Source organism: Bos taurus, chromosome 16, assembly GCF_002263795.3.
Source record: "Bos taurus isolate L1 Dominette 01449 registration number 42190680 breed Hereford chromosome 16, ARS-UCD2.0, whole genome shotgun sequence".
In the NCBI taxonomy this organism is placed as follows: domain Eukaryota; kingdom Metazoa; phylum Chordata; class Mammalia; order Artiodactyla; family Bovidae; genus Bos; species Bos taurus.
This window is the reverse complement of record NC_037343.1, coordinates 80,736,372-80,763,877: the sequence shown is the minus strand read 5'-3', so window position 1 is coordinate 80,763,877 and position 27,506 is coordinate 80,736,372. Positions and strand designations below refer to the sequence as shown.

The 27,506-nt window shown below is 64.2% G+C and overlaps 1 protein-coding gene and 1 long non-coding RNA gene across 2 annotated transcripts in view; one reads left to right on the top strand and one right to left on the bottom strand.

The window, feature by feature from the left end:
• Positions 1-27,506, top strand: part of NAV1 (neuron navigator 1) — a 196,958-nt gene that overhangs the window by 63,933 nt on the left and 105,519 nt on the right. Inside the window, 3 exon segments of the mRNA XM_059875850.1 lie at positions 4,849-4,941; positions 10,528-11,213; positions 11,215-11,311. Coding sequence (XP_059731833.1) covers positions 4,849-4,941; positions 10,528-11,213; positions 11,215-11,311 — 876 coding nt within the window.
• On the bottom strand, positions 1,604-10,529 carry LOC112441887 (uncharacterized). The gene is made up of 2 exons (XR_003029852.2): positions 10,225-10,529; positions 1,604-5,378 (listed from the first exon to the last, which is right to left on the bottom strand). It is a non-coding gene; the product is annotated as an uncharacterized lncRNA (long non-coding RNA).

Sequence of the window (27,506 nt, the reverse complement as noted above, 5' to 3'; positions counted from 1 at the left end):
CCTCCAGAGAGTTATACTCAGTGAACCAATTTTTATTCAGCACCAAGTACATGTCAGGCTCTGCTCTAGACACTTGGGTACATCTGGGGACAAAACAGGCACAAACTTTGCCCTGTGGGGCCTCTGTGGCCATGATGCTGTGCAGTGTTCACATCCAGGGACAAAGCAGGCACAGACTTTTCCCTGTGGGGCTTCTGTGGCCACAGAGCTGTGCAGTGCTCAGCCTGTGCAACTGCACATGAGCTGCACTGAGGCCCCGTGGTGAAGCCCCAGCTCTGGAATGTGCGAACATCCCAGCAAGCAAGGGCAGGGCTCTGGTTTTGGGAAGCCCCCTGAGAACACGAGCAGTGGCTGTCTTCAGTGTGGGGAAGGATGGTGAGAGGGAAGGTGCTCACTGCCCACCGTGGTCTTTCTGGAGGCTGCAGCCTGGTCCCTGTGTTCCGTGCCTGCCCGTCCTGGACTCAGCTCCTCCCAGCATGGCTTTGAGATCCAACCTCTGGCCTCAGATGAACTGGCGCTCATTCCTCTGCAGGCTGTGGATGGATCTCAAGGGTGAGGGTGCTTACTGAGGGGAGGTGGGCCAGGTCACTTGCGGTCTCTCCAGACCAGACTGCTCTGTCCAACCTTGGGACAGTTTTCCAGGGAGCAGGGGGACAGATAGGAATCCCATCTGGGGTGGGGGCTGTTTGGTAGGTCCTCACCACTATCCATCCTTCTGTGACTGGCGAAAAGACCTCGCCTCCGGGGTTGTCCTGAAGACTCAGCTTCACAGGGCTTTGCCCCTCCCGCCCCTCCCGCACCCCAGCAAAGACAGGCAGGTCCTCTTCCCAGCTTCTGGGGAGGCTGGGCTGATAAAGAGCCCTCCCAGCCAATGACGGGCAAGGCTTCAGTCCCTCCCTGGGCACCACTGAATGGGCAGAAACGGGTATAGAGCATCCGCTGCCCACAGCTCCCCACCCCCCATGAAAGGATTAGGGTCCCTGCTGAGAGACTCCCCACAAGAAGACAGCCTGCAGCCCACCCAGAAGGAGCTCTGGGAGACGCCATGGAGAGTGAGGGGATCTGGACACAGTGACCAGGAGGGTTAAGGGCTGAGAACCACCCCGGATCGTAACATTCATTCCCTGCTCATCCTTCAAGGGGCAAGAGGAATCCAAACCCTGCCTTCCTGGGTCTCCAGGGGTGCGGCCAGGAGCTTCAGAGCGAGCTGAAGATGACTGCAACGGCAGGGCAGGGGGCGGGTGGGTGCAGGGCCACCCCAGGCCCGGGGCTGTCCCTGCCCGGAGAGCCGGCTCTGGGAACAGAAGGATTGAGGTCACAGTGAGAGGGACCTCCAGCTGGAGGGGCTCGGCCCCAGGGTGGAGCCGGTCCACAGTCCAGGCAGGAGCTGCACCCCATGAGCTTGCCGCATGCTTCCTCCCTGGGAGGCTGGGCCTCCGAGGAGCTGAGGGGGTGCGGGTACAGGACGGAAGCATCTGGGATGAGATCAGGCTCACGTGGGAAGGCCGAGTCCCTGGCCCCTCTCCTGTGAGTATTCCGGGCATTCACAGGGTGGTTTGTCAGTGCCAAGGGGTTGCACCATTCATTGAGATAGGAGCCCCAATGCACTCTTCTGTTACATTTAATGCCTCGTTTAAAACCTAACAGAGCTCTGGTAAAGCACAGAGGTGCCACCTGAGAAGCATGGGAGGGGAGTGTCCCTCCAGATGGGAAGAGGCGGGCTTGTTAGCTCAGCCGGAACCTCAGGTCGGTGGAGGCTTCTCCTTTCTGCTGAGGCTGGCTTCAGTTTTTTGGCATCAAGGACCTCTTTCAGAACCTGATGGACCCTACGATATGTCTTTCAGAGAGATGAACGTGTTCACAGCACAAAACTTGGGCATCTGACGGTTGGTTTATGGACTTTCTGTATCCAGTTGGTGAGCACTGACTAACAGATTCTGCTCTGTTGGCAGTGAGGTCATAACAGGGCTGCCAGACCACCTGGGTTTGGCCTGGTGTTTCCTTCATCTGGCTTTTGGGTTTCGTGGCCCACAGCGAGGTAATAGGGTTCCGTGTAAGAGCACCAGTTCCACCATAGAGCAGAAAACTGAGTAAAGCTGTCTTTGAGGTTCTTCTGAGCGTTGTGGTTCAGTGGCCTTAGAATAGCCAGCCCTGCGTGGGCGGGTCACAGAGGACACGCTCACTCGTGCGGTTCACGGGTCTCCATCCCACACGACTGCACACAGCCAGCAGACGCCGCCTGCCCCATCTCCTGCCTGGAGTTCCTGCCACCAGCGCACCCCCCCACCCCTGCAGCCTGCAGTTGCTATGACAACCGATGGCTGGTCCTGGTCTCAGGATGCTGTACCTGGGCCTCATGGAGCTCCTCTGGGGCCCAGTATGCAATGCACATCCCAGCAGGTGTGTGGGGGACGGTTGCCATGGGCAACACAGAAGCCAAGCCTACCTGGGAGACATCACCTTCTTACCCTGGTCTCTGTCAGCTGGGAGCCGGCCTCTGACTTCACCAAGTCCAGTTTCAGACTGAGTCCTGGATTAGGTGCTTCCTTCCACCCCTCCAGCTGGAAGCCCACCCCACTCCCAGCAGACCTCTTCCTGACCAGCCAAAGTGCAGAGAAGGTAGACATTCTCTTAAGGCCACACAGTGAGTCTTGAAGAGAACCCAGGGCGCCCAGCACTTGAGAATAGGGAAGCCCCCAAGGGTCCTCGATGGTTAGGGCTGCCAGGCCCCCTGGAATTGACCAGGACCCCAGGACAGAGGTCCTGCGGCTGAGCCATGAAGGGACCTCGGTGCTGGGCATGGAGGAGGAGACCTCCACCCCGCCCCAACCTAGGGTTCTGCGGGCCAGGCCAAATGTGACTGCCGGCCTGGATCTGGCAGACCCTAGGCGGGCAGGATGGGCGTCCGGACCCCAGGGGGCACCTGGACAGGTAGGAGGGGTGGGGCCTCCTTCCCGACACCCATACCCCCCGGCGGGACCCTGGCCTCCTACCCCACCAGGACCCTGAGTTTCCTGCTATGGGGCTCCACACTTGTTGGGATCACATGCGGTTGTTCAGTAAGTCCCCAAAACAGCAGAACTGGCGGGCAGACGTGAGTGCCCAGCCTGTGTTCCAATTCTGCCCCCCGCAGCAGCCTGCAGGGTGGTCCTGGTTAAGCGTGTTTCTCTGTAAAACAAAGACAATGACAGCGGTGGATTCGGAGGGTTTGATGGAACTTGCCCACCACGTGTCTCGGGGGTCCCTGGCAACAGCAGGTGCCTAGTGGCAGTGAGACCCCTGGCCCGTAGCTCACAGGCACCCACAGCCCTTGCTGACCGCCACGGAGGAGAGGCGCAGGCGGCCCAGGCAGCTTCAACAGCAGAAGTGTATTTCTCATGGGTCTGGAGGCTGGGAAGTCCAAGGTCAGGGTGCTGGCCGTTTCAGTTCCTGGTGGGAGCTCTCATCTTGGGGACAACCGTCGTCTTGCTGTGTCCACACACAGCTCAGAGGAAGCAAGCACCCTGGTGCCTCTACTTATAAGACACAAGGGACCCACCCTTGTGACCTAATGACCTCCCAAACGCACTATCTTCAAGCACGTCACATTGGGGATCAGTTTCAGCTTGTGAATTTGGGGGGACGTCAACACACAGTCTGTAACGGGGGGCTTACAATTTAGCTGGAGGGAAAGGACCTTTCTGCCTTGGATATGACTGGGCAGGATTTGTCTACTCGCCCCCCTGACTGTAACAGGTAGAGAGGAAAGTTCAAGATCAGTGTGGGATGTAGCCAGAGAAGGTGGCCCTGAGGCTGGGCCTTGAAGGGTGAATTGGAGTTGAATTCATATACGAGAAGGCATTGGGAAGAAGGGCAGGTATAGGTGGGATTCAGCCTGGACCAGAGGGTGGGTAGGAGAGCATCAGAGCCAAGCTCCGAGTCTGCCTTTTGGTTGGCACTGCCCTCCACGGTGGTCGATAACCAGGGTCGGCGAGGGGGACAGTCCTTCCCTGGGAGGCCATGGGGTCACTGAGTCAGAGCTGCTCACTTCTGCCCACTGTCGTGGGGTTCTGGCTTTATGCGGGGGTCCTGGGTGTCTGCTCAGAGGAGGAGGGGAGCCCCAGTGTCTGGCTGTGCATGCCAGGCGCCCCCATGGAGGAGCGGAGGGCCCGTGTTCTAGCCCGGGGTCAGGACACCCGGCGAGCGTTCGGGAGACAGAGCCAGAGGCCGCAGCCCAGCCTCAAGTCACCTTCCCTCCCAGGTCAGCAGCCCTTCGGCTACGGTCCCCATCCTGGAGGCCTGCATACCCTGAGCAGCCAGCCCCTGAAGCGGGGGCCTGCACCTTCCCAGCCCAGGAGAGCCTGGCCCTCCAGGGGGGCTCCCGCCTCAGCCCTGGGCCCTGGGGCCTCCCTGGCCCGGCCCCCACATCACACGACGGCAGGCTCACCCCACCGTCGGCATGCCGGCCCAGGACGGGTGCTTTACCAGGAACAGGGGCACCCATCCTCCAGCAGTCCTCCCCGAGATGCTGGGCCAGAGGTACACAGGGACCGCAGCCCCGGCTCCACCCCCGACCTTCCGTTTCCTGGGCCCCATCTTCCCCAACACAGGCAGACGGCAAACCTCTCTTCTGGGCCCCACCTGTGACCTTGAGCCCATGAGCAAACCCCCAACCCAAAAGTTCAGGGAGCCCCCAGGCCAGGGAGGCTGAGCCAGGGCCCCACAGAGTCCACAGAAATGTCTCAGGCCCTGGAAAGCTGAGGCTGGGAGGAAGCGAGTAGGTCAGTCTGGGAGGGCCTGGACGAGGTGTGAGCCAGCTGGGGCTCCCATGCTGGATCACTGCGTCCACCGGTTGCTTTTCTCCTCTAGTAGGAAGCAGTCCACCAACCCTGGAGGGCAGGATTGCCCGGTGCAGGAGGGGATGTGAAGACTTCTTGCCCACTTGTGCCAGAGGCCCCCGAGGTATGCAGCGCAGAGACGGGGAAGGAGAAGGTCTCAGCTGTGACCCATCCCGAGGTCACATGGACGGGAGCTTCCCGCAGGGGCAGGGAGAGGGACTGCTGGCTCCCTGGGCCCAGGGCTGCAGGGACCGGAGGGAAGGTGTGGCTGGGAGCCGTCCCGGGGCCTGGCTGCCATTCCGGCCCAGCTGCGCCGACTCTCACCACGGGCACCAGAGGTCACCGCTGTTGACAGCCGCACACATCTGTTCTGAGTCACGCACCCGTTCACTCCGCCTCTCGTCATTCTCCAAGTATTCCCGAGAGCCTGCTGTGCGCAAAGGGCGGTGGTGGGTTCTGGGAAAAGATCATGGTCGGTAGACCAGCCGAGGGTGGATCCTCGGGAATCACAGACCGGTGGATGAAGCCTGCTGACTGGATGCCGGGAAATTATCACATCAGCTGTAGAAAAGTGTGTGGGGAGTCAGGAGAGGCGTGCAGAGGAGGGCCCGTGGCCGCAGGAAGGGCTGGGAAACAGAGGGCCTAGTCGTCTCTCCCAAGGGCTTCCTGACCTTGACTCACAGCAGCCCTGAGCCCAGAGCCATGCAGGCCGCAGTCCCCAGAGTGGTCTAGGCCCCCTCTCTTTCACAGGCCCGCTTCTGCTCCAGCGGCAAATCCCTACACCTTCAGTGCGTGCCCAGAGTCGGCCACTCCTCCCTGCTGCCAAGGCACCCGCCCGCCCCGAGCCACCATCTTCCCTCCCCTCAATTTTTGCAGCCCTGTCTGCCAGGAGCCCGGCCCAGAAGCCATGGGACCCTCCCCAGGGGAGCTGCCCGTGCGGGTCCTCTGCCCCAAGCCTGCCGGGGCTCCCACCCCACTGAGCCAAGGCCGAGTGGTGACCACCGCGGCTTCCCTCACGTCCTGACCCTGACCCTGACCCTGACCCTGACCCTGTCCTCCTCTCCAGAAGATGTGTATCTGATCCTGCTATTCTGCAGACACACCAGGCACACCCTGCCCCTGGGCCTTTGCACGGGCTATTGCCACTGCCTGGAAAAGTCTTCCCCAGACGCCCAGAGACCGAGGCCTCTCTTTGGAGCTTTCCTCAAACGTGCCTCCTCAGCACAGCCTCCCTGGGTCACCCAGCCACACGCTCGCCTCCTGCCCTCAGCTGCTTCACGCTCCCCATCCCAGGTCTGTTCCTTCTCCTCAGCGCTTCTCAGTAGCTAGCCTCCCGCCTGTCGCCTGTTCCTCCTGTTTGACTGGACGTCCCAGGAAGACACGTTTCCATCTGCGTGTCCCTGGTGCGTCCCAGTGCCTGCCAGGGCAGGCTTCGGAGGCGCTTGGGCGGGCATGAGGGGCAGGGGCTGGCTGTCCGTCTGCAGACGAGACTGCGCTCCACCGCCTGCGCGGCCTGCAGCCTGCCCACGGGTGTGCTCTGGACGCTCAGAAAGTCCCTGCTGAGGGGGAAGGTCATGGGGTGGGGTGACACGCAGAGACAAGGGCAGAAGGACGAGGGCTCAGTGGCTGCAGGGCTTTCCACAGAGGCGGGGAGTTGGGAGGGGATGAGCTCAGCACAGGGGCCAGCAGGGCCCCCTAAAAGGCGGGACTGGCCCCCCAGGTCCCAACGGTGGGTGCAGGAATCGAGAGAACGCCCCCTCTGCTCGGCCCTCAGCCCTCGAGGAGCCGAGTGTGGACTCACCTGCCCACTCCCCTACCTGAGTCCCTCTTCTCCCAAGGTCACCCTTCAAGGTCAGTCGGGTGGGGCATCCTAGCCCCCTTCCCAGCAGAGGCCCTCTCTCAGACGGAGGGGCAGGGCCTGTGGTTTCCAGTCACCGGTCGGGGACGGAGTGTCACACTGTGTGCCTGTCCCTGGCCGGGGGCCCCGTGTCTCCATTCTTCAAATTGCTCTACGGTATCGGTCAGCAGATGCGGTCAGCCCACTCCCCCCACCCCCACTGCAGAGACTGCCGTGTCTTGGCAGAGAGGATGGTGAGGATGAGCAGTCTGGGGTCCTGGAGACGGGGTGCCATCATGATTGCAAATCAGCCTCCTTCCTACATCCCCTCTGGAGCCTGCACAGGGCCCAGTCCCCTCCACAGGCCACCACGCCGTCCGCACCCACTCCCCGCCCAGCTGGGCCTCCGCCTCCCCGCACAGCCCCTCTCCTTGGCCCCGCCCGGCCATTGGTCCTGTCGAGGGCCCCGGGCTGGCACTGGCGTGCGTGACAGGGCAGGAGCCTCTCTTTTTAGGAACCACTCTGCATGTATTGGCTTTATCGACTGATGCTGGAATGGCTGTTGCCACGGCAGCAAGCGCTCCCACTGCAGTGGAGGATGGTGGGAAACTCAGGGGCTGTGAAAGGAATAGAGAGAGCGGAGGGAGGGAGCATTCCAGGATGATGGTTTAAAGGGACCTCCCCACAGCTGTGGCGAGACCCTTCAGAGACGGACAGGGGAAGGGGGGCGGGCAGACAGACAGGACTGGCCCCCCGGACTCAGCACTGAATTGGCCAAGGAGATGATGCGGAAGTGTCTGCCGTCTTGTAGACTGACAGGTGGTGCTTCACGCAGAGGGAGGGGGAGGCGGGCTCGTGTGTCCTTTCTGGAAAATACTCTCTTCTGGAAGAAGGTGAGATTTCAGGAGCCGATTATTGAGGGAAGGGAACGGACTTGGGGTCCGGGGCATATGACGCCCCTTGAGAGGAGACACAGGGGAATAAAGACAGGGGCCGGGACCAGGCGGAAACCCAGGAGCCAGCGATCGAGTGAGGGCAGCCACGAGGAAGGGGCTCAGGCCTGGGCAGGGGGCACCGAGATCAGGAGGGCAGCGGGCAGAGCAACAGCCAGAGCGAGGCCAGAGCAGCTCCCGAGACCAGGTGGGGAGGAGGGGACTGCACACAGGGTGCAAAGACACTGGCCGAACCGACCGGAGCGCAGCAGGGCCTCGGTCCACAACGGCACCCCGGCTGGGATGGGCCACGGCGCCAGGCCGGCAGCGGGGCGGCCAGCCCGCCCGTCTGCCTCGGGGGAGACGGAGTCCGTGTGCGCCAACACAGTCCCCTGGGGCAGCAGGGAACAGTGTCCCCCGATTCTCGAGCTGCTGGTTTTGGGGACAGTGAGACCCCCTCATGACTGAATTCACTGTGTTGTGCGCAGGCTAGAGAAGACCTCTGGGTGAGGCTGGGGACTTGGGAGGCTGTTGTGATTTCAGGACAAGTGGCTTGTGTCAGGGAACGGCGGGCTTGTCACCCAGACCTTTGGTGCCGACGGTGGCACTGGATCCCATCCTCCAGCTGGGAGGGTCTGGTCTTGAACACACGTGTCTCCCGTGTGCCCAGGGGGTAAGACCTTCTGACCAGCCTCCCTCCTCTGCGCAGGCCCGTAGGCCTGTCTGCGCAGTGCCCTCTGCCGAGGGACCATCTAGTGAACTCGCACCCACTCCGGCCTCCACCCCACTGCTGGCCACCCCCACCTCCGGCTCCCTGCACCCCTGGTCTGAACCCTTCCCTACTTATGCTGATCCTACTCCAGGAAGCTTCTGAGAGTCCCTTCACGCGTCCTCCCACCTGTCACACCCACTCACATGTATGGGGGACGGCCCAAGTATGTGCTGGAGTTTGGAGTCACAGCAGCAGGGTGACAGGGGGCCTGCCCCTAGGTTCAGAGCCCCCTCGGTCCTCCTGGAAAGAGCACTGCGCACCTCTGTCCGCCTGCGCAGGACACGCCGCTGGGCCCGGGTGCTGTTTCCCAGGAACGGGAGCAGCCTGGTCAGAGTCCCGTTTGTTCTCTGCGGGCTCTGCCGACACCGAGCCCCCAAGGCCAGCACCGCCACCTTCTCTGTTTCTCCAAGGCCCAGTCAAGGGTCCATGTCGCTCAGCAAACGCCCTTCTGCCTGAGCCGTCTGTGCTCAGTCTGTGGCCAGCGCATCCACGCCACCACAGGCCTTGGGCCCGCAGGCTTTACGTGTCTCGGTCAGGACCCGGGACCCTGCCAGCACCCAGGAGCCATGCATGGAGCAGGCCCGGAGCCCCACACCCGGGCCTCCAAACCCGTCACCATCTGCTCCACCAAGGTGCCGGGAGACAAGCTCTGTCTGAGCGTGGGAGCCGGCTGGGCGGTAGGGGACAAACAGGTACACAAATGCCTCGCACAGGCAGGCGTGCCCCGAGCTGAGCTGAGCGAGCGAGGGCCGGGGGGGGGAGGGGGGTGCGCAGCAGGAGCCTCAGAGTCTGGGGGTGCCTGGGGCTGCAGAGATGGAGGGTGGGGAAGGGGTGGCTCCCAGGGCTCCCCCCCTTTCTCCCGTCCCTCTCTCTCCTGCCTGAGGACGGTTTGCTCAGGCAACTTGGTCCTAACCGGGGAGGCCAGGGAGCCTGGGCAGTGTCGCGTCTCCTGAGGGCCAGGAGTGTCCAGTCCTCCTTGGGGCCAGCCCCATCAGCCTTCAGTCTCCATCCCTGCACACCACCCTCTTCCCGGGGCGGGTAGGGGTGGCTAAGGAAACATCTTTTTATTGGCTTTGTAGCCCCCACCACTGCTCAGGCAGGCGAGAGAGAGTCTAGGGCCGATCCGTCCTGATGCCCTGGGTTTGATGGAGCTCTTCCCAGGTCTAGTCCCTTTAACTCTGAGGCCGGTACTATAGTCCCGGGAGAGAAGCCAGAGATCCAGGGGCTGCAGTGCAGTGACTTTGACAAGGTCACGCAGTCAGACCCAGACACCAAGATCAGCCCCCTTCTCCACCGGAGGCCCCTCCCCAGTCCACGAGGCCAGCCTCTCCAAGCCGCCCCGGCCCCGTCCTCCGGAGGCGTCCCCACCTCAGGAGGGCAGCCTTGAGCCTCGCAGAGGACGGGAGGTGGGGCGGGAGCGCCCCAGACGTGGGGGCGGGGAGCCGGCGCCCCGACATGGCTTCTCCACTCCTCCGAGCGTCTCCCCCAGGCCCGCTCAGCCCACTGTCCCTCCGCTAAGCCTCAGCCCCCTTTACCTGCACCCCCCTCCCCCACCGCCTCAGCAGACCCTCCCACCGCCCCCGCCCCCCGGGCGCGGCAGGGGACCATCCGTGCCCCAGATCCTGCCCGCTCTGCGCCGAAAGCGAGGAGAAAACCGGGTCGAATCCCTCATCCCCACACCCCTCCGCCCCTGGATCTCGGCTGCAGACACCACCCCCTCCAGAGCCAGAAATAGATTCTCGCGCCCAGCTCCGCGCGCGCGCACAGCCCTCCCCTCCGCCGTCCTCCCCCTCCTTCCTGCGCCCCGAGTCGCAGCCCGCAGCCTCCGCTCCCGCTGGCGGGCAGCTCAGGGCCCGCGGGACCCACCGGCCGGGCGGGCAGGGGCCCGGGATCCGCGCCGGGCATCCCGAGCGCTGGCGAGCTTCTGGGCGTGTGTTCCTCTTTGATCGATTCAAAAATTTTAATTTGTCTTTCCCCCGCCCCGCCCCTTCCCCCCGACCCCGCCCCATCGCTCCCCGGCTTCTTCCCTTCCCCGCCGCCTGCCTCGCGTTTCTTCCCCCGCGCCTCGGCTCCCTCCCCCTTCCTCTCCCTTCCTCCGCGGTTTCTTCCGTCCTTTCCCTCCCCCTCCCCGCCCCTCCCCCGCCCCCCCTCCGCCCCCGGTGCCTGCAGACGCCCGGATCGTCCATGCGCTCCTCGCGGGCAGAATGCTGGGCGGCAGCGTCAAGAGCGCGCAGCCCGAGGTGGAGCTGAGCGGCGGCGGCGGCGAGGGCGCGGACGAGCCTCGGGGCGCGGGACGGAAGGCGGCGGCGGACAGCAGAGCCATGCTGCCCAAGCGCGCCAAGGCGCCCGGCGGCGGCGGCACGGCCAAGGCCGGCGCGGCGGAGCTCAAGGTCTTCAAGTCCGGCAGCGTGGACGGCCGAGTCCCCGGCGGGCCGCCCGCCTCCAACCTGCGCAAGCAGAAGTCGCTCACCAACCTCTCGTTCCTTACGGACTCGGAGAAGAAGATGCAGCTGTATGAGCCCGAGTGGAGCGACGACATGGCCAAGGCGCCCAAGGGCTCGGGCAAGGGCGGCCCCAAGGGCCGCGAGGCTCCGCTGATGTCCAAGACGTTGTCCAAGTCCGAGCACTCGCTCTTCCAGGCCAAGGGCGGCCCGGCGGGCGGCGCCAAGACCCCTTTGGCCCCGCTCGCGCCCAGCCTGGGGAAGCCAAGCCGGATCCCGCGCGGCCCCTACGCCGAGGTCAAGCCGCTCAGCAAAGCTCCCGAGGCGGCCGTGAGCGACGACGCCAAGTCGGACGACGAGCTGCTCTCCAGCAAGGCCAAGGCGCAGAAGGGCTCCGGGCCCGCGCCCCCCGCCAAAGGGCCAGGAGGAGCGCGCCTTCCTCAAGGTGGACCCCGAGCTCGTGGTGACCGTGCTGGGAGACCTGGAGCAGCTGCTCTTCAGCCAGGTGCTGGGTGAGTCCGCGTCCCGCCCCTCCCCTGTCGTTCCCTTTGCGCTGCCGGGGAAGGTCGGGGAGAAGCCTCACTCCGCTGTCCCCTCCCCGCTGCGGGGCTCTGCGGACCCCGGGCGGGCTGCGCCCAGACACTGCGCCCAGATGTCCCCGACCGGCCCATTCCCATCTGCATGTGGCCGAAGTGCGCCTCGGTAGGTATGGATGTCCCCGGGCCGGAGCCCCGGCTCGGCGCTGGCCTCAGAGGTGAGATTGGACAATGAGGTGCCGGCCTTAGCTTCTCAGAGATAGGGCCCATCAGCTTCCTGGAATCTTAAAGCTTAGCGTCCTCATCTGGCAAAATCTGGGGGCTGGTGGAGACCACAGCTGCGTCGTGGTCTGTTCTGGGCTGAAGCGCATCGCCGGGGGAGCGCCGGGTGGGAGCCGGGGTAGAGGCCAGATGTGGGGGACAGAGGTGAGCGCTGTTCCGCCGCGGAGCAGCGCTGAGGTTCCGCTTCCTCTGTGAATCCCCGGCGGGAGCGCGCGTCGGATTTCTCGGGTGTGGGTGTTTGGCAGGGAGATGCTTCTGGGGTCTGGGGGCCTGGCGGGCAGCCAGCTGCGCGCATCTGGACGCGTGACCTGTACCTCGGCCCGGCTGTGGCCCGCACCCCCACCCCACCTCACCCCACCCCCGGTATTCAGCGCGTGGGGAGAGGTCTGGGGGTCATGCGGAGACTCCCCGCTGACCGGGAGGCCTTATTTTTTCGGCTAACGGGAGCCGGCCGGGCGGGGAGGAGGAACAAAGCTCGCTGGCGGAGGAGGCGCGGAGAGCTGCTCCATTGTTCTCCGACCTGAGGAGCCTGAGCGGCAAACCTGGAGCAGGCCCGGGGCTGCGCCCGCTCTCTCGGGATGCGGCGCCCTGGGAGGGAGGCAGCCGCGAGGTGCGGGGCAAGGTGGTGCCCCCGGGGGCCGGCGCGGCCGTGCCCGGGAGCACAGCGGCGAGGCCCGGGGCTGGAGGCCGCCCGCGCTCCGCGGACTCGCTGCGGTGGCGGCGGGGATGTGGTCCCCCGGGCCAAGGGACCCGGGTCCCCACGAGCAGCCCGCTCCGCCGGGGGCTGCGGAGGGGCGTGTCCGTGCGCGCGCGGGGGCGGGGCCGGCGGGTTGCGGCCCTCGTGACGGACAGGCCGCGGCGGGGCGGGCGGGGGCTCGGCCGGCGGCCGGAGAAGGCCGCGCTGCGAGGACTGGTTGGCTGCGACCTTCCCGGGACCCCGAGGGCCTGCTGGGCCGGGGTGACGGACCCCCAGCAGGGCGGGTTTGGATTCAGGGGCTTGCGGAGGAGGCCGCATACGGGCTCTGCAGTGGGTGGGGTGGGTGGGGACTGGACACCCGCAAAGCCGGAGGCGCGGGGGCCTGAAGGCCTGGCCTCCGCAGGGACCTTTGGGGCGCGGGTGGGGGCGAAAGTCGAAGGGCCACCTCATACCCCACCCCGTGCCGAGCGCTGCCCGCAAAGAGCTTACAGTCTAAAGGGGCGACACGGATGATGAAGGAGAAAAGCAAGTAATTCCAGGCCAAAAGGAGGGCTATGGAGAAAATGGGGGTGCAGGAGAGGGCCTGGGAGGTGAAGACCTGCCTCAGCCCCTCGGAAAAGGGGCTGTTGAGTCGTGACTGAGCCAGAGGAGGCGCAGGGCTGAGGGTCGTCTGGCTGAGGTGGGTGGGACAGAACAGGGGAAGGTGTGGCTTGTCTGGGGGAGGGAAGGGACAGGCAATCAGAGGGCAAGCCCCCCTTTCAAGGTCAGGGCTCCCCAGGCCTGCAAGTCCCCAAACTGCCCAGGACCGGGCTGCCTGGCCGAGGCCCTTCTCAAGAGACAGTGACCACAGAGACCCTGACAGACAGTCCTGGAGCTGGTGGGGGAGGGGCCGGGGGAGAGAGCCAGGGCTGAGCTGCAGCCCCTCACACCCCTGAGCACCTGCTTGTCTCAGAGAGGAGGGAGATCGGGAGATGGAGGGTCAGACCCTGGTCCGGGGTGCGGGAGCCTCTTGGAGTCACCCTGAGCCCGTGGTGGGAGACAGAATCTGCGGATCCCTGAGTCGCAGGTCTGCATAGGGGGCCTGATGGAAGGAAGGGGGTCGGTAGGTGAAGAGGGGCCTGGCCAACCTCTATATGCTGGGCACAGGCCCCCAGACCAGTCACGGCAGAGCTGGTGGGGGAGAGTGGACAGTGGGGCAAACGTCCTGGACTGACCACAGGTGGGGCTGATGAGTGGACGGCCCCAGGAGAGCAGGGCATTGAAGAGGGGGTGGGGGGCGTTGGAGGAGCAGGTGACCCCAGGCAGAGCCGCTCTTGTGAGTGGGGTGGGGGGGCCCCAGAGCCCACGGAGGTGCCTGGGTTGTCAGGCGCCTCCCGGTGGTGGTGAGAGACACAGGTCCCACACCTGTGAGCTCAGCGTCGGGACACGCCCACCCTGGGACCATCCCAGACCCCGAGAGCTGCCCAGCTAGTTCCTGGGGAGGCAGGGAGGCAGCCCCACATGAGAGCCTTTCTGAAACGAAAGGGAATGAAAGCTGGTCACGGCTTCCCAGAAGTCAGCTGGGGCCCAGATGGTCTGGGCGGGCGCCCTGCCCTTCCCTTGCTCTGGGAGCTGCCAAAGAACGAGGGTCCCACTGGGAAGGCCTGGAAACTTGGAAGGCCGGGGGGTGAGCGTCTGGAGGAAAGGGGCCCATCGTAGGGCTCAGATGCCTTTGGGCCCTGGTGGGCAGTCCACCGCAGGCTCCTCCAGGGTCCACACCTCCCAGGTGAAGGTCACAGCCGGCCTGGGGTGGGGCCGCCGGGAGTCTGCAATCTGCCGCCCTGCGCAGACGTCCTGAGCTGCAGGACCTCCGGGGCCTCCTCTGCAGCTCAGGTTCCCCACTTGGGAAGGGTGCTACCCTAAGGGTCAGGACCAGGGAGGGGTGCAGACTGAGGCAAGCAGACCTTGACGATGCCCCCCCAGGCCTGAGAGCGGGTGCTGAGAGCAGTGCACACGCTGTCCCATCCTGACCTTGACTCCCTTGGAGGCACCCCCTCCTCAGCCCTCCAGGTGCTGGGCCCGTCAGGTGCAGAGGAACCCGGGCGGCTGGGGTTCCTGCTCCCACCTCCTCCGAAGGCGTCTGGACCCACGTGAGGGGTTGCCTTGACAACGGCTAGGCCCTTGGAGGCACTGGCCGACAGTAGAGCAGGGGAAGGAAGTCAGGAAATTATCTGTCTCTAAGCCAGTGGGTTGGTGTGGGGTGTTTCAGGGGGCGGGGCTTACTCTAGAGGCTGCATTCAGGGATGCAAGAATAGAGGGAGAGAACCGCCTTCTCCAGCGGAGCTTTTCCTTTTTGTTCAGCACACTGGGCGGGTGGAGAGTTCTGGGGAATCCTCCCAGCTCCGATGCCCGGGCAGACGGGCTGTGTGTGCGAGCTCGCCCACACTCGCGTGCCCGCGCTCCACACACAGGGCTGCAGTGCCTGAGCCTCCCCAAGGGGGAGAGAGGGGGGGCCAATGCTCCTGGGCTCGCAGAGCCGCGGGGAGCCCCGCGTGTCAGGGACAGCTGGCAGGACCCTTCCCCTGGGTCCATTCCTCCCGGGCCCTGCCCCTGCCCTTTGGGCCTCCCTGCTCCAGCTGCTGCAGGCCCTGCTCTGCGGCTGAGGGGAGCAGATGGGCCGAGGAGGGCTCCTGGCCGCTGCTCTGCCCTGAGGACAAGCACACGTGGAGGGAAGTGCCTGGAGCTCCTGGCAGAAGACTGGTGGTCAGAGTGCCTCCACCCCCAGGCCCAGGCTCCCTGGGTGGGGGTCCAAGGTGGAGTAGGATCAGGTCTCCTGGAGTCACGGGCTGCTTTCTCACTGCTGGCCCATGTCCCCTCCCCAGCTGACGTGCACTGCGGCACAGCTGTCCCGTCCCTGCACCCGCCCTCAGCCACCAGCACCAGAGGCTCTCTCTTCTGCAGACCTCCAGCCTCACCCCGCCCCGGTGCTCCCTCCCCGCACATGCCTGCAGCTCACGGCCTCTTCCATCCAGGGCTGGGGGTGCGCTGTGCGAGGGGGCTCCAGAGAGAGCCAGTCCTGGGTTGACCAGGCTCATCCCTGCTGCTCTGCAACCCCTCCCCTCACGGCGGGAGGAAAGAGCCCCTGCCTCCCTCCCTGAGACTCGGAACACACAGTGAAGTTGTGTGGCGGAGCCACCCACCTAAAGCCGAAATTACTCCCTCGTAGCATTGTAGGCAGGTGGGTGTTCTGTTTACACACTCCCGGTGACAGAGGGCTCACTACCTCATTTTCCTGGAAAGCACTCGTTGTTAGAAAGGCCGCTGAGCCGATTTTCTGTCTCCGAAGAACCTCCACCAGCGTGGAGGCCACAGACCGTCCCCCGGGTCCTCACGGGTCAGGCCGGCCGCCTCTCAGATGCCTGTGCACATCTCCTCCCGTCTTTTCTCCCTTCCCTGTCTTTTCTTTTGGAGTGAGACTTGCAGAGGAGGGGCCGAGCTGTTCCCCCTGATTCCTGGACCCCCACCTCCTGGTAACATCCGCACCCCAGCACCTGGCCGACCTGGGGTCCATCCCACAGCGTCCCCCTCGTCCCTGTGCTGGCCAGCCAGGGGAAGATGGGTGCCATGTGCTTCCCACTTGTGCTGGCCGACCTCCTCCCCCTGCGTCTGCGTTACCCGGGTGTGTTCGATGTCCTCAGGGCCTGCCCTCTCCCACATGGGAAGGCGGGGGGCCGGGCACAGCTCCCTGGCCCCAACGGGCAGGCCCTGCTCTGGCATAGAAGCCCCTGGAAGGCTGGGTCAGCCCTCAGCAGACTCCCACACCTTCCCTCGCTGTGGCTCCTGGGGACCTGGCCCTCAGGGAGAGGAAGCCAGAGCCCCTGGCCCAGCGTCGCCTCCTGAGCAGCAGGCACAGGGCCAGGCTGGGAGGGCGCTCTGGGGATGGCGTCTGTGCCCAGGCTGTGTCCCGGGCGGCCGCAGCCTGCATGCCTGGAGGACCGGTGGGCCCGGCTCTATCTCTGACGGGCACCTGTGCCTCTGGCAGGAGAAGAGGGAGGTTGGGGGCGGTAGGGGAGAGCATGTGCAGGATCTCCTCCTGCTGAGGCAGGAGAGCGTGGGCTCTGTCGTGGGCGGGCTGCGGGCTCACCCGAGGGCTCTGGCTCCAGCAGCGTCCAGGCTCTCACCGCCAGCACTGCCTGTTTGCCATACAGCTCTTCTCCAGCGCCACCCGGCCAGAGCCCTGCTGGGCGCGGCTCAAGCCCGCGTCAGATCTATTTTCAACATCCTGATGATAGGTCCAGTGCTGTGTGGGCGGTACCGCACAGTCTTCTAATCTGGGCCTAGACGGGCTGCCCGGCGCGCGCCCCTGTGCCTCGGGTGCGCAGGCCTGGGGTGTGGTCTGGGCGCCCAGGTTGTCTGCAGGGGGTCCAGTAGGGGGTGCTGCCTTTGGGCGTGGTCAGCTGAAAAGTGCTGGTGTTTTCTGGGAGAGCCAGACTGTCAGGTGTGGCCCTGGCTTGCGAGGGGAGGTGGTGAGGGTTGAGAGTGCAAGCCAGGCAAGTGTGGCGAGGAACCGGTGTCTGGACATGAGCCCCAGGGCGTGGGTGGGGCTGGGAAGCTGGAGGTGCAGAGGGTGGCGGGTCACGTGGGACGGTGCACACAAACGCCTGCACACTCAGCCTCCAGCAGCAGCACACAAGCCGAAGGTGTGTGTGTGCACGCCTGCCTGTGGACTGGCCAGGCTTGAAAAGGTCTGAAACACGGCCAGATAGACCCCCAGGTAGAGACCGCACTGGGGCTCACCGGTTCCTTCCCAGAAAAGTCCTGTAAGGCTGCTTCTCCAGGACCCCGGCTTCCTCTGCCCTTGGTGACCTGCTGAGCAGGCCTTCCCTCGGGGGACGCTGGCAGCCCCTTGGGAAGCCTGGCTTCTCTGGGCAGGACTCTTCACCTGACATGGGGCACAGACTCCGACATCTCGGGCTGGGATCTGATCCGCCATGGGAATCAACAGACCCAGAGAAAGTGATGGCCTACTGATGACTGGCCCCCATGGATCACGTGGGGTGAGAGGTTCTTGTTCCTTAGGGTTAATAGGTCACCCCATGCCCAGTGACCCTGTGCTTACAACTGGACGAACGCCGACCCTGGACGGTGGGTCATCCTCCTGAGTGCAGGATCAGGGCCTGACCTTGACCTCTCCGGCGCCAGCTGCCAGGAGCCTCAGGAAGCTCCCCTCCCTGCGGGGTGAGCACGACTCCACCGAGCCCAGGGCCGCTGTCAGGCAGCTGCCGGGATGGAGCTCGTTCACTCCATGAGTTGTGGCTCATTCGCTCTCCACTGCCCGTGTGTGGGTGGGCCGACAGGAGGCCCCTCTCACCCCTGCAGGGAGCAGGCGGGCAGGGCAGCCTGGAGCCCCTCAGCGTGCGGGGCGGGTGTGGTGTCCCGGGTGCGAGGGGACACCGTGGACAAGCCACCTTGGAAAGAAGGTCGGGTCCTGGCAGCGGAGACGAGAGGGACTGGGCTCAGGAGGAGAAGGGGATGGGGGCTTCCTTGGGGCTCCATCTGGCTGGGGGAGATGGGAAAGGACGTGGGTGGGCAGGTGGGGGCTCCCTGCAGCAACCACGACAGGCCCCGGGCAGGCCCTTGGAGGGGGGAGGTTGGGGCTGGCCCCCACAGGCCCCTGCCGGTGTCCCGAGCCTGGCGTCGGTCCGGGAGAGGTGCTGAGTGGGAACTAGGTGGCCCAGCGCCTCCCGGCTTCCGTGTCTGTGTGCCGAGCAAAGGCGCCCTTTGCAGCCCCTGCCGTTTCCGGGGAGGAGGTGGAGCAGCAGCAGCTCTGGGGAGGCCCGAGGGGTCAGTGCTGCCCCCCAGCCCCGGGAGAGCCCCGACCCACAGCCCCCGGCAGCGCAGAGCGGGACTGCATGGGGCGACACCAGCACATGAGCCGGAGGGGGTGACAGAGTGACCGGACGCGAAGCCCCGCCTGCGCGAAGAGACGCGCGCATAGGGGTGTAGGGTGGGCCGCCCCTCTCGGCTGCAGCCTACCTGCTGCGTCCCGAAGACTTCCTGAAGGAGCTGGAAGTTGGGATAAAGGAATCCGTGAACTCTGGGCGTGAGGAGCCAAGGTATTCCAACCACCCAGCTCTGCTTGGGTGGGGTGGGAGGGCTGGATCAGGGTTCCTTGGCTGGGGGCCCTCGGAGCAGACAGTCCTCAAGGGCCCTGCCTGCTCAGAGGCCCCGATGCAGTGCGGGGTCCCGGGGATGGTAAGGGGTCTCGTCTCCACTGCAGCTCTTCCCCACCCTCTGTTGTTTGGGGGGGCCGCCCAGCTGGTCTGTGTCTGTGCCTCGGGTGCTGCCGTGGGTTCCGCCGTCCCAGGAGCTGGGTGTCTGGCTTTGTCCTGGGGCTTGGACTTCGCAGGAGGCCTAGGGTTCAGGGTCACTCAGCAAGTTTAAGCAGAGCTGGACGCGGCCGAGGCCATTCAGACCCTCCAGCCTCTAGGGTAGGAGCTGCGTCTGCCCCGCGGCTACAGACAGTCTAGACTGCAGGCTGAGGGCCCCAAGCCTCTGTTGATGGGAATCCATTCTCTCCAGCCCCCTGCAGATGTCCCTGCCTCCTGTCGCTGTCCTGCCCGAGCAGCAGACAGACGGGCGGTCACAGGGCAGCCGTGGCTGCAACAGCCAGAGCTGCCGGCATGTTCCTGGGGAGGGGGCTCCTCCGTGGACTGGAAGGTCGTGGCCATAAGAAGGACAGGGCCAGCCGGGAGGAAACGGGCAGGGCCCCACAGTCAGCCTGGGGTCAGCTGTTCCCCCAGGCCCTGCGCCTGTGGGCCCTGGGCCCATCCGCCGTAGCTGTGGAGAGGGAACACACCCCGTCAGCCTCAGCCTCCCTGGTGGCCAGAGCTGGGTCAGACTTGCCCACCCGCCGCTCCGCAGGGAAGGGCAGGCGGGCTGTGGGCTGCTCTGCAGGAACAGCCCCGTCTGCCTCTTGGGGCCCAACTCCCTCTTCTGTGCCTGCATCACTTCTCCTCGGTCAGTATTCCTGATTTTAGATCACTGTGTCTGCAGGACGCGGGAGAGGGGCTGATGGAGCACTAGCGTCGCGGAGGATCCGGGGGGACGTAGCGTCGTGGAGGATCCGGCGGGGGAGAGGGGGAGTGTTAGCTTCATGGAGGATCCGGGGGACGTCGGCTTCACGGAGGATCCGGGGGAACGTTAGCTTCACGGAGGATCCGGGGGGACGTTAGCTTCACGGAGGATCCGGGGGGACGTTAGCTTCACGGAGGATCCGGGGGGACGTTAGCTTCACGGAGGATCCGGGGGGACGTTAGCTTCACGGAGGATCCGGGGGGACGTTAGCTTCACGGAGGATCCGGGGGGACGTTAGCTTCACGGAGGATCCGGGGGGACGTTAGCTTCACGGAGGATCCGGGGGGACGTTAGCTTCACGGAGGATCCGGGGGGACGTAGCGTCGTGGAGGATCCGGCGGGGGACGTTAGCTTCACGGAGGATCCGGGGGAACGTTAGCTTCACGGAGGATCCGGGGGGACGTTAGCTTCACGGAGGATCCGGGGGGACGTAGCGTCGTGGAGGATCCGGGGGGACGTTAGCTTCACGGAGGATCCGGAGGGACGTTAGCTTCACGGAGGATCCGGGGGGACGTTAGCTTCACGGAGGATCCGGGGGGACGTTAGCTTCACGGAGGATCCGGGGGGACGTAGCGTCGTGGAGGATCCGGCGGGGGACGTTAGCTTCACGGAGGATCCGGGGGGAACGTTAGCTTCACGGAGGATCCGGGGGGACGTTAGCTTCACGGAGGATCCGGGGGGACGTTAGCTTCACGGAGGATCCGGGGGGACGTTAGCTTCACGGAGGATCCGGGGGGACGTAGCGTCGTGGAGGATCCGGCGGGGGACGTTAGCTTCACGGAGGATCCGGGGGGAACGTTAGCTTCACGGAGGATCCGGGGGGACGTTAGCTTCACGGAGGATCCGGGGGGACGTTAGCTTCACGGAGGATCCGGGGGGACGTAGCGTCGTGGAGGATCCGGCGGGGGAGAGGGGGAGTGTTAGCTTCATGGAGGATCCGGGGGACGTCGGCTTCATGGAGGATCCGGGGGAACGTTACCTTCATGGAGGATACGGGGGACGTCGGCTTCATGGAAAGCCCAGATTGTAGTAGTACCTGTCACTCATTGGGTGACGCACAGCAGGCACCGTGCTGAGCGCCGTGTTGATTCACGTAACTGTCAGCTTGGTGAGTTCGGTGCTGCTTTTATCCTCATCTCACCCATGAGGAAGCTGAGAGGCTCAGTAACTTCCCCAGAGCCGCCCAACCTGGAGAGGAGCAGCCTGGGTGCCCTGCCTGGCAGAGGGGCTCGAGCAGCCTCCATACCCACGACGCTCCCGGGCCTCCGGCAGGCCCTCTGGGCGGCCACCACACCCTGGTCCACTCCGAGGTCTCCCGCGGGAGCCAGGTGGTGCAGGCCGCCGAGCACGGCCCCTGGGGCCCCTGGTCCCGCTGCCAGGCTGTGGACAGCGTGTGGGGCCTGTGTCCACGCCGCCTCCCCACGTGCTGGTCCTGGCTGAGCTGTGGCCGTGTGAGAGCTGCAGGGGCCGTCCTTGGCTGGAGCCTCGTGTCTGGGGCGCTGCCTAGGGTAACAGAAGAGCATGAGCTTGGGGTCGTGCAGAGGGGCCAAGAGGGGTCCTTACCTGCTGGCCGCCCCTCGCCCTCCCTGAACCCGTCCTGCGTGTGTAGGGTGGGGTGAGGGATTAAAGAGAGGTGTGAGCTCAGGGCCTCTGGCATCCCTGGAGCGCAGAGTCAGTTCTGTTGCCGCCTCCCCTGCAGGCCCCGGACCCTGGTTCCTCGTCCTGGTCCTTCATGGTGGCTCCCAGGGGTGGTCGGTGATCCAACAGCATCACTGGTGGGGCGGCGTCAGTTCAGCCCAGGAAGTCTAGTTCAGACTCTGGCTTCTGGGGCCAGCCTGCGGAGGGGACTCAGCACTCGAGGTCTTTCAGGGCTCGGGGCCGCCAGTGGGGTTTCCAAGGGGAGGGGCGTCTTCTGCTCGGTGTTCTTCCACACACCTGGCTCCTCACCTCCTGAAGGTGGACCTGCTCTTGTGCCCTGGTCCACCTGGCAGGACGTGGTGCCCAGGCTCGGGGCTCCTCTGTCCCAGGCTCAGCCCATCTCTCCGTGGGTGGGGGCCTGAGCCTCACGGGACAGAAGGGATGCACAGTCTCCAGAAATCAGCTTCGCCGTTTTTAAGGTCATTTATCAGCCAAGTGCTTGTTAGACTTTGATAAAAAGAAAATAGCAGAAGCAGCGTGAAAAGGCATTGGAGGTCAGCGGGGCGGGGGGCAGAAGGGGCGCCTTATGTTCAGGTTTGTCCCTTTGCCTAGACTTTGGCTCTGGCCTGGGGCTTGTCCACATCCAGGAGGAGTTGGCAACACCCTCACTCCTGGGAGGGTGGGGACTCAGGCCGACCCCGAGCTTTGTTCTGCTCTGTTGTTTCTACCCCTCAGGTCCCCTGGGACAGTCCTGCCGGGTTCCCAGGCCCTCCTTCGGCCAACGACCCCTCTGGTGGTCCTCGAAATGTCCTGCAGGGCTGAGTCGTAGAGTCCGCCCCGCTGGCTGATTTTCGCTCAGCTGGGAGCACGTCTGGGCAGGAATGAGGCCGAGAGGTCCTGGCTCACCCCTCGTCTCAGAGGACGGGTGACGGGCGATGCTGACCCAGCACTGGGTGCACGCGCCAGCCTGGGGCCCCGGTGTTCGGGCCAGCGGTGGGGGCCACTGGCCTGGTGTCGGGTGTGATGTCCAGTGGGGGACGGAAAGGGGTTTGCCTGATGACACAGCCTGCCTCTGAGCCAGAGCAGCCCCGGCTGGTCAGGGACTGGATTCCAGCCACTTTCTCACACTCACACAGAGATTGGGTTTCCTGCTGAAATCAAATCTCTGAATCAGAGTCCCCAGCTTCTCAGTGCAATGTGTCTGCGGCGGCTCTGTGCGTCCCCCTCTCTTGGTAGGTCCTGGGAGGAAGCACACAGAGCACGGTGGTCAGATCCACAGACTGCAGGCAGACACCCCAAGGTCAGGTCCTGCCTCCGGGTTGCTTGGCCTTGAGGCCAGTCGGCCCTCCTGAGCTTTGGCTTCCTTACCTGTTCAGCAGGTCGGATCGCCTTGCGGGCCGCCACCAGGATTAAACGAGATCTTTACTCATCTGAGGCTGCCTCGCTGGTACACATCTGCCCCCTCCTCCCTGCAGCTGGGTGGGTCTTGGGGAAGGAGGCCCTGTCCTCGGGGGGCCCCAGGCAGACCTGGCCAGGGCTCTTTGTCCTCAGACCCCTGTGTTCTGGGCCCTTCCTCCTTGGCCTTTGAGAGCCCCCAGCCTCCCCCGACCAGAGCGCCCCTTCTCTCCTTGGTGTGTCCTTGGAGCCTGCCTCTGCTGCTCCATCTCACCCTGGCCGTGCCCCCAGGTGACCCGGTCCTGTCTGTGAGCTCTGGGGGCTTCTCCTCGGGGCGCTCCCTCTGCAGACACCACCAAGCTGCAGACAGGCAGGTTTCCTGCGGCCTTTCGTTTGCATTTGGTGAAAAGACCACAGCACCCTCCCAGCGGTATTTCTTCCTCCCCACCTCCTGCTTTGCTGAGCTTGGGGCCGCCCCGGTCCCGGGTCGGCCTCCTGGGTACCATCCTGGCTCCCTGCGCCTCCAGCACGCTCCCTCCTGCAGCTGGTGGGGGTCCCCCCGCTGGACGTCGGAGGCCTGTGCCGGGGGCTCAACAGTAGTCCGTCTGCACCTGTCACAGCGCCGGTGCAGCACCCCCTGTCAGAGGCCTCCTGTCCTCCAACCCCCGCTCCTCCTCGAAGGAAAGGGCAGGGGCCGCAGGCCGGCTGGAGGAGCCCTGGGCGGAGCTCAGACTCCACTCCCGTCCTTGGGTCCTTGGTCTTCTCGGTGCGGGATCGGGGTTCGTCATTAAGAGGCCAGAACCGACCCCGTCTCCTGCTCCAGCGCCGGAAGCCCCGCCCCCAGCAGGTGTGGATTTTCTGCATCTCCTCTCCTCGTGGAAGATGGACTCAGGCCTCAGTGACCCGCACCGGGCTGAACGTTCCCAGGAGCCCTTCCATCTGCCGAGGGCAGCTTTCCTGGAGGCCTGGGGAGAGCGGCGTTACTAGCCTGGTGTCGGGTCACTTTGCAGCTGGGGTCTATGTCCCCACCCGGAACTCCCCTGGGAGACCACCTGTCAAAGGAGAGCCCCGTTTGGGTGGGGTCCAAGGCTGGAGCCGAGGAAGGGGCTCCGGATCCCACCGTCTTCTCGCTTCCACGCCTTCCCTGCCTGTCTGGCTCCTCCTCCTCCATGCCTGCCTTCTCCTCCTCCATCCCTGCCTCCACCCACAGCCAACAGAGCTGGAAGGGGACCTGTCCCCACACACACTCTCATCTTGCTTCCCTCCTTACAAAAAAAAAAAAATCGCACGTTATCTCGAGCCACTCTAGGCATAGAAACATGAGTCTGGAAGAGAAGACAGATGGGGTGGGGATGCGGTGAGGGCAGCCCAGAACGGTCCTCTGTCTCCAGGGTTGGTCGAGGGCTGCCTGAGCCCAGGAGGGAAGGGGGAGCAGGGCTGATGTCCTGTCCAGGCCTGGCCTGGGGCCCCAGCAGTGGGGTCTCCACAAAGCAGACCCTCCTTTCTCTTCGTGGATGTGAGACTCGTGGGGGAGACCACTTGAACACGTGGTCACAGAAGGGCGCTCTCGTGTCACACTGGTCAGTGCTGGGTGGGAGGAGGATGGGGGCCTTGGCTGGTCCTGGGGGAAGGCCCTGGGCCAGGCCTGCAGGAGCCGGCCCGGATGGGGGCGTGTGCAGCGGTCCAAGGTGGAGCGCGTTCCGGTGTGCGGGGAAGAGAAGCTCAGGGGGAAGGGAGGGGGCTGGCACGAGGCTGGACCCGGCAGGGCCTGGTTAGGGTTGGGATTCTGAATCTCATCCCCGCGTCCAGTGGGAAGACGGGGAAGTGGGGGGACTGACGCCAGGCTTGTGTTGTTCAGAAGGGGCTCCGGCTGCTGTGGGCGTCAGCCAGAGGAGGCAGGTGCCCCAGCGCTAAGGCTCCAGCCGGAGCCTCCGGGCAACCCTGCAGCAGCCTGGGGCCAGGGGAGGGGGTGGGGGCAGTGAGTAGGACCCCCAAGCCACACAGATGGACACCGAGGAAGCCGGGGTGTCGTTTTGCCTGGACACTGAGTTTCTTCAATGCAAAACAGATGCACCTGAGAAAAACATCTTGTTGTTTATAATAACGGCTTTTTTAAGATGGTGAGCTTGTCTCAACTGAACTTACAACGTCTGTGATTCATGCAAACCGGCCTCCGGAGGCGGGTGCAGTGGGTGTCCTGAGCTGGGGACGTGTGGGCCCGGCGGAAGAGGTGTGGTTGTGGTGACCAGGCTGCAGATGTTGGTGGTCCTGCTTCTGGCGGAGACTCAGGGGATGGGAGTACCCGGCCGCCCCGTGCACGCGAGCCAGGCCCTCGTGGTGCTGGTGATCTCTGCCCCAGACTGGCCAGGTTACTCGGGCTGAAGGTGACCGACAGAGAGTCCCCCTTCCCCGCTCCCTTAGGCAGCGCGTGTCCCTGAGCCCAGGGCCCAGCCGTGTGATGGGGGGTGCTCCCTGGCCTCGGGAACTTGGCCGTCTCTCCGATGTAACCAAGTGCTCGGTCTTCGTGTCCACCTCACTCTGCCCATCTCGCCCCCTGTCCATACCCTCCTCTAAGGCCCTGAACAGAGGCACTCCACACATGCCCTGGGGAACTGTCTTCAAAGCTGACACCCCCTGCCACACCCTTCCCTGCCCCGTCCGCATCTGTTCCTGCGCAGACCTGGGCAGCTGTTACTCTGAGCCTGATCAAGGCCTGCGACCTCCTGGGTCCTGAGTTTTCTCATCTCTTGTAAACAGAGGGTGATGTTTTCCCTTTTTAGCTCAGACCGCTGTTGGGTCACGCAGACAAGACCTCATCAAGGAAGGAGAGGGTGCAGGCTCAGGCCCCATGTGAGCCCACCATGGAGGCAGCAGACCTGCCCCTAGAGGGGCCCTTGTCTGCCAGTTCCCCGCTGGACCCCAGCCATCGGCTCTGGTGATAACCTTGGATGGTCTTGAGGGAGTAATTCTCAAAAGAGGCTTTCTCTGTTCCACCAGGAACAGGCCGGCTCCCAGGCGTGAAGCAGGAGGTGCAGGCTGTACTTGAAGTCTGGGTTCTCCCCTTCCTGCCCCCACCCACCCCCCTTTCTCCCAGACAGAACCAAAGACTCGTTCACACAGAGGTTGTCACTGACTGACAGCCCCAGAGCAGTGGATTTTCAAGTTATTTTTTCCTATCTTGACCCCATTGGGAACACATCTTCTAGCAACTGCATTGTGTGATTTGCTACATTATGTGTGTTTGCTAGTCAAGAGGTTTTTGAAACAAGTCAAGAGGTTTTTGAAACAATACTGGGTCCAGTGCACTTAATCTTCAGTTATGTCAAACGTACGTGTGTGTTTTTCTTTAATTTGGGGTTGCACTGAACTGACTTCATGACCTACAGATAAGTGGTAACTACATTTTGAAAGCCCTGCCCTTAAACTGCGCAGAAGGCTCTGAGAAGGGGTGTCATGGCGGGACTTAACTCCGACTTGGGGAGCAGCATCTCCCTGAGCCCCGCGCTGCTCCGGGCGCTGTGTTATAACAGACCAGCTCATCCTCACACCCACTTGCTGAGGTAGGTGTTGTGAGTGTCATTGCCCTGCCCTGGGTTCAGGCCAGGACATGCTGCTAAGTGACACACGCTCAACACTTGGGCTGCACTGGCTGCCAAGATGCCTTGGAAACAAGGTGGTCCCAGCCGGGGGGCCCACCGCCCACACCCTGGCTGTCAGAGCCAGGCTGGGGGCTTCCGGAGGGCAGGCCCGAGGACCCAGAGCAGACGGGGCGGCACCCACTGCCGAGCGGACACGTGGCTGGACATCCCCCCAGCTGTGCGCAGAGTTCTGGGGTCCATGTTAGGCCCGGAGCAGAGCTCTGCCCGCTGGCCGACAGGCGAACAGGACCTCCCTGTGTGGAAAGAAAAGCCTGACTCCAGCCTTTAAAAATAATACTGGTGTTAATTTTAAACATAACGCTCTTGCAGGCTAAAAAAAAGAAAAATGAGCTTAACCACACACTTTCACTGTTTTTTAATGAGTTTATTGTTGTAGGCTCTGTGAGGATGCAACAAATGTCTTGAGAATTTATTTCAGAGCACAGTACGTGTGTCCCCATGTTCCGTGGGCTGCTTTTAAGATCTGAGCCCAGCGCTCCTGGCGTGTGGGCAGCAGGCCCGCAGATGGGCCTCTGCAGATGAGCAGGAAGCGGGTGTTGCGGGAAGCACACACTTGTCAGATGGATCCCTGGGGAGGAGCTGGGGCAGCGGGGAGGGGGACAGGGGCTGAGAGGCTGGACCTCAGGCCCCTGCCCAGAAAGCGTGAGGCCCCCACGGCCCCGCCTCCCTTTTCCAGCTGGAGCATCAAGCCTGCTGCCTGCCCCCACACTCATCCCTGCCTCCTCAGAGTTCAAAGCCAGAAACAGGCCTCTGGCCTCACAGGCGGAAGGTCCCAGAGGAGAGACCTGTTAACAGGGCACAGCTGTGCCCCATGCAGGGCGCCCAGGGAGGCTGGACCGGGCCTGCTGCCGAGGGGCCGCGCACAGAGGCTGCAACCTGAGGGAAGGCTGAGGAGTCGGCCTCCGAAGCCAGGCAGGCTCGGGGAGGATCCCTGAAGGGGAGGGGCAGGGCCTGGGAGGAGCGCATCGCAGCCGGGAGGACTGCGGGGAGGAGCCGGTGAGGGGCTGCCCAGACCACTGTGGTCCTCGTCTGTCCTTTGCTGGGTTTCCTGTGAGCCTTGCTTGACAGATAAGCGCGAGGGCCCTTCTCAGCTGCAGACGCGGAGCCAAGTTCAGTCGCCATGGTAACCCTCTGGTTGCTATGGAAACTTGTCGAAAACCAAAAAGTACTTTGGGGGAGGGGTCTCAGCTGCCATCAGGGCCTCCGTTCGGAGGATGCAGGTCGCTCCTCGGGGTCCTCCTTCAGGGGCACTTCTCTGAACGTGGACCAGGGCGTGGGGACCGTAGTGGGTGGTACCCAGGGGCACCAGGGCTCTGCGGCCAGACAGCCCCGTGTCTGGGGCACACCTCACAGCCTCCCCCAGGGCCAGCCCTGACTGTGGACA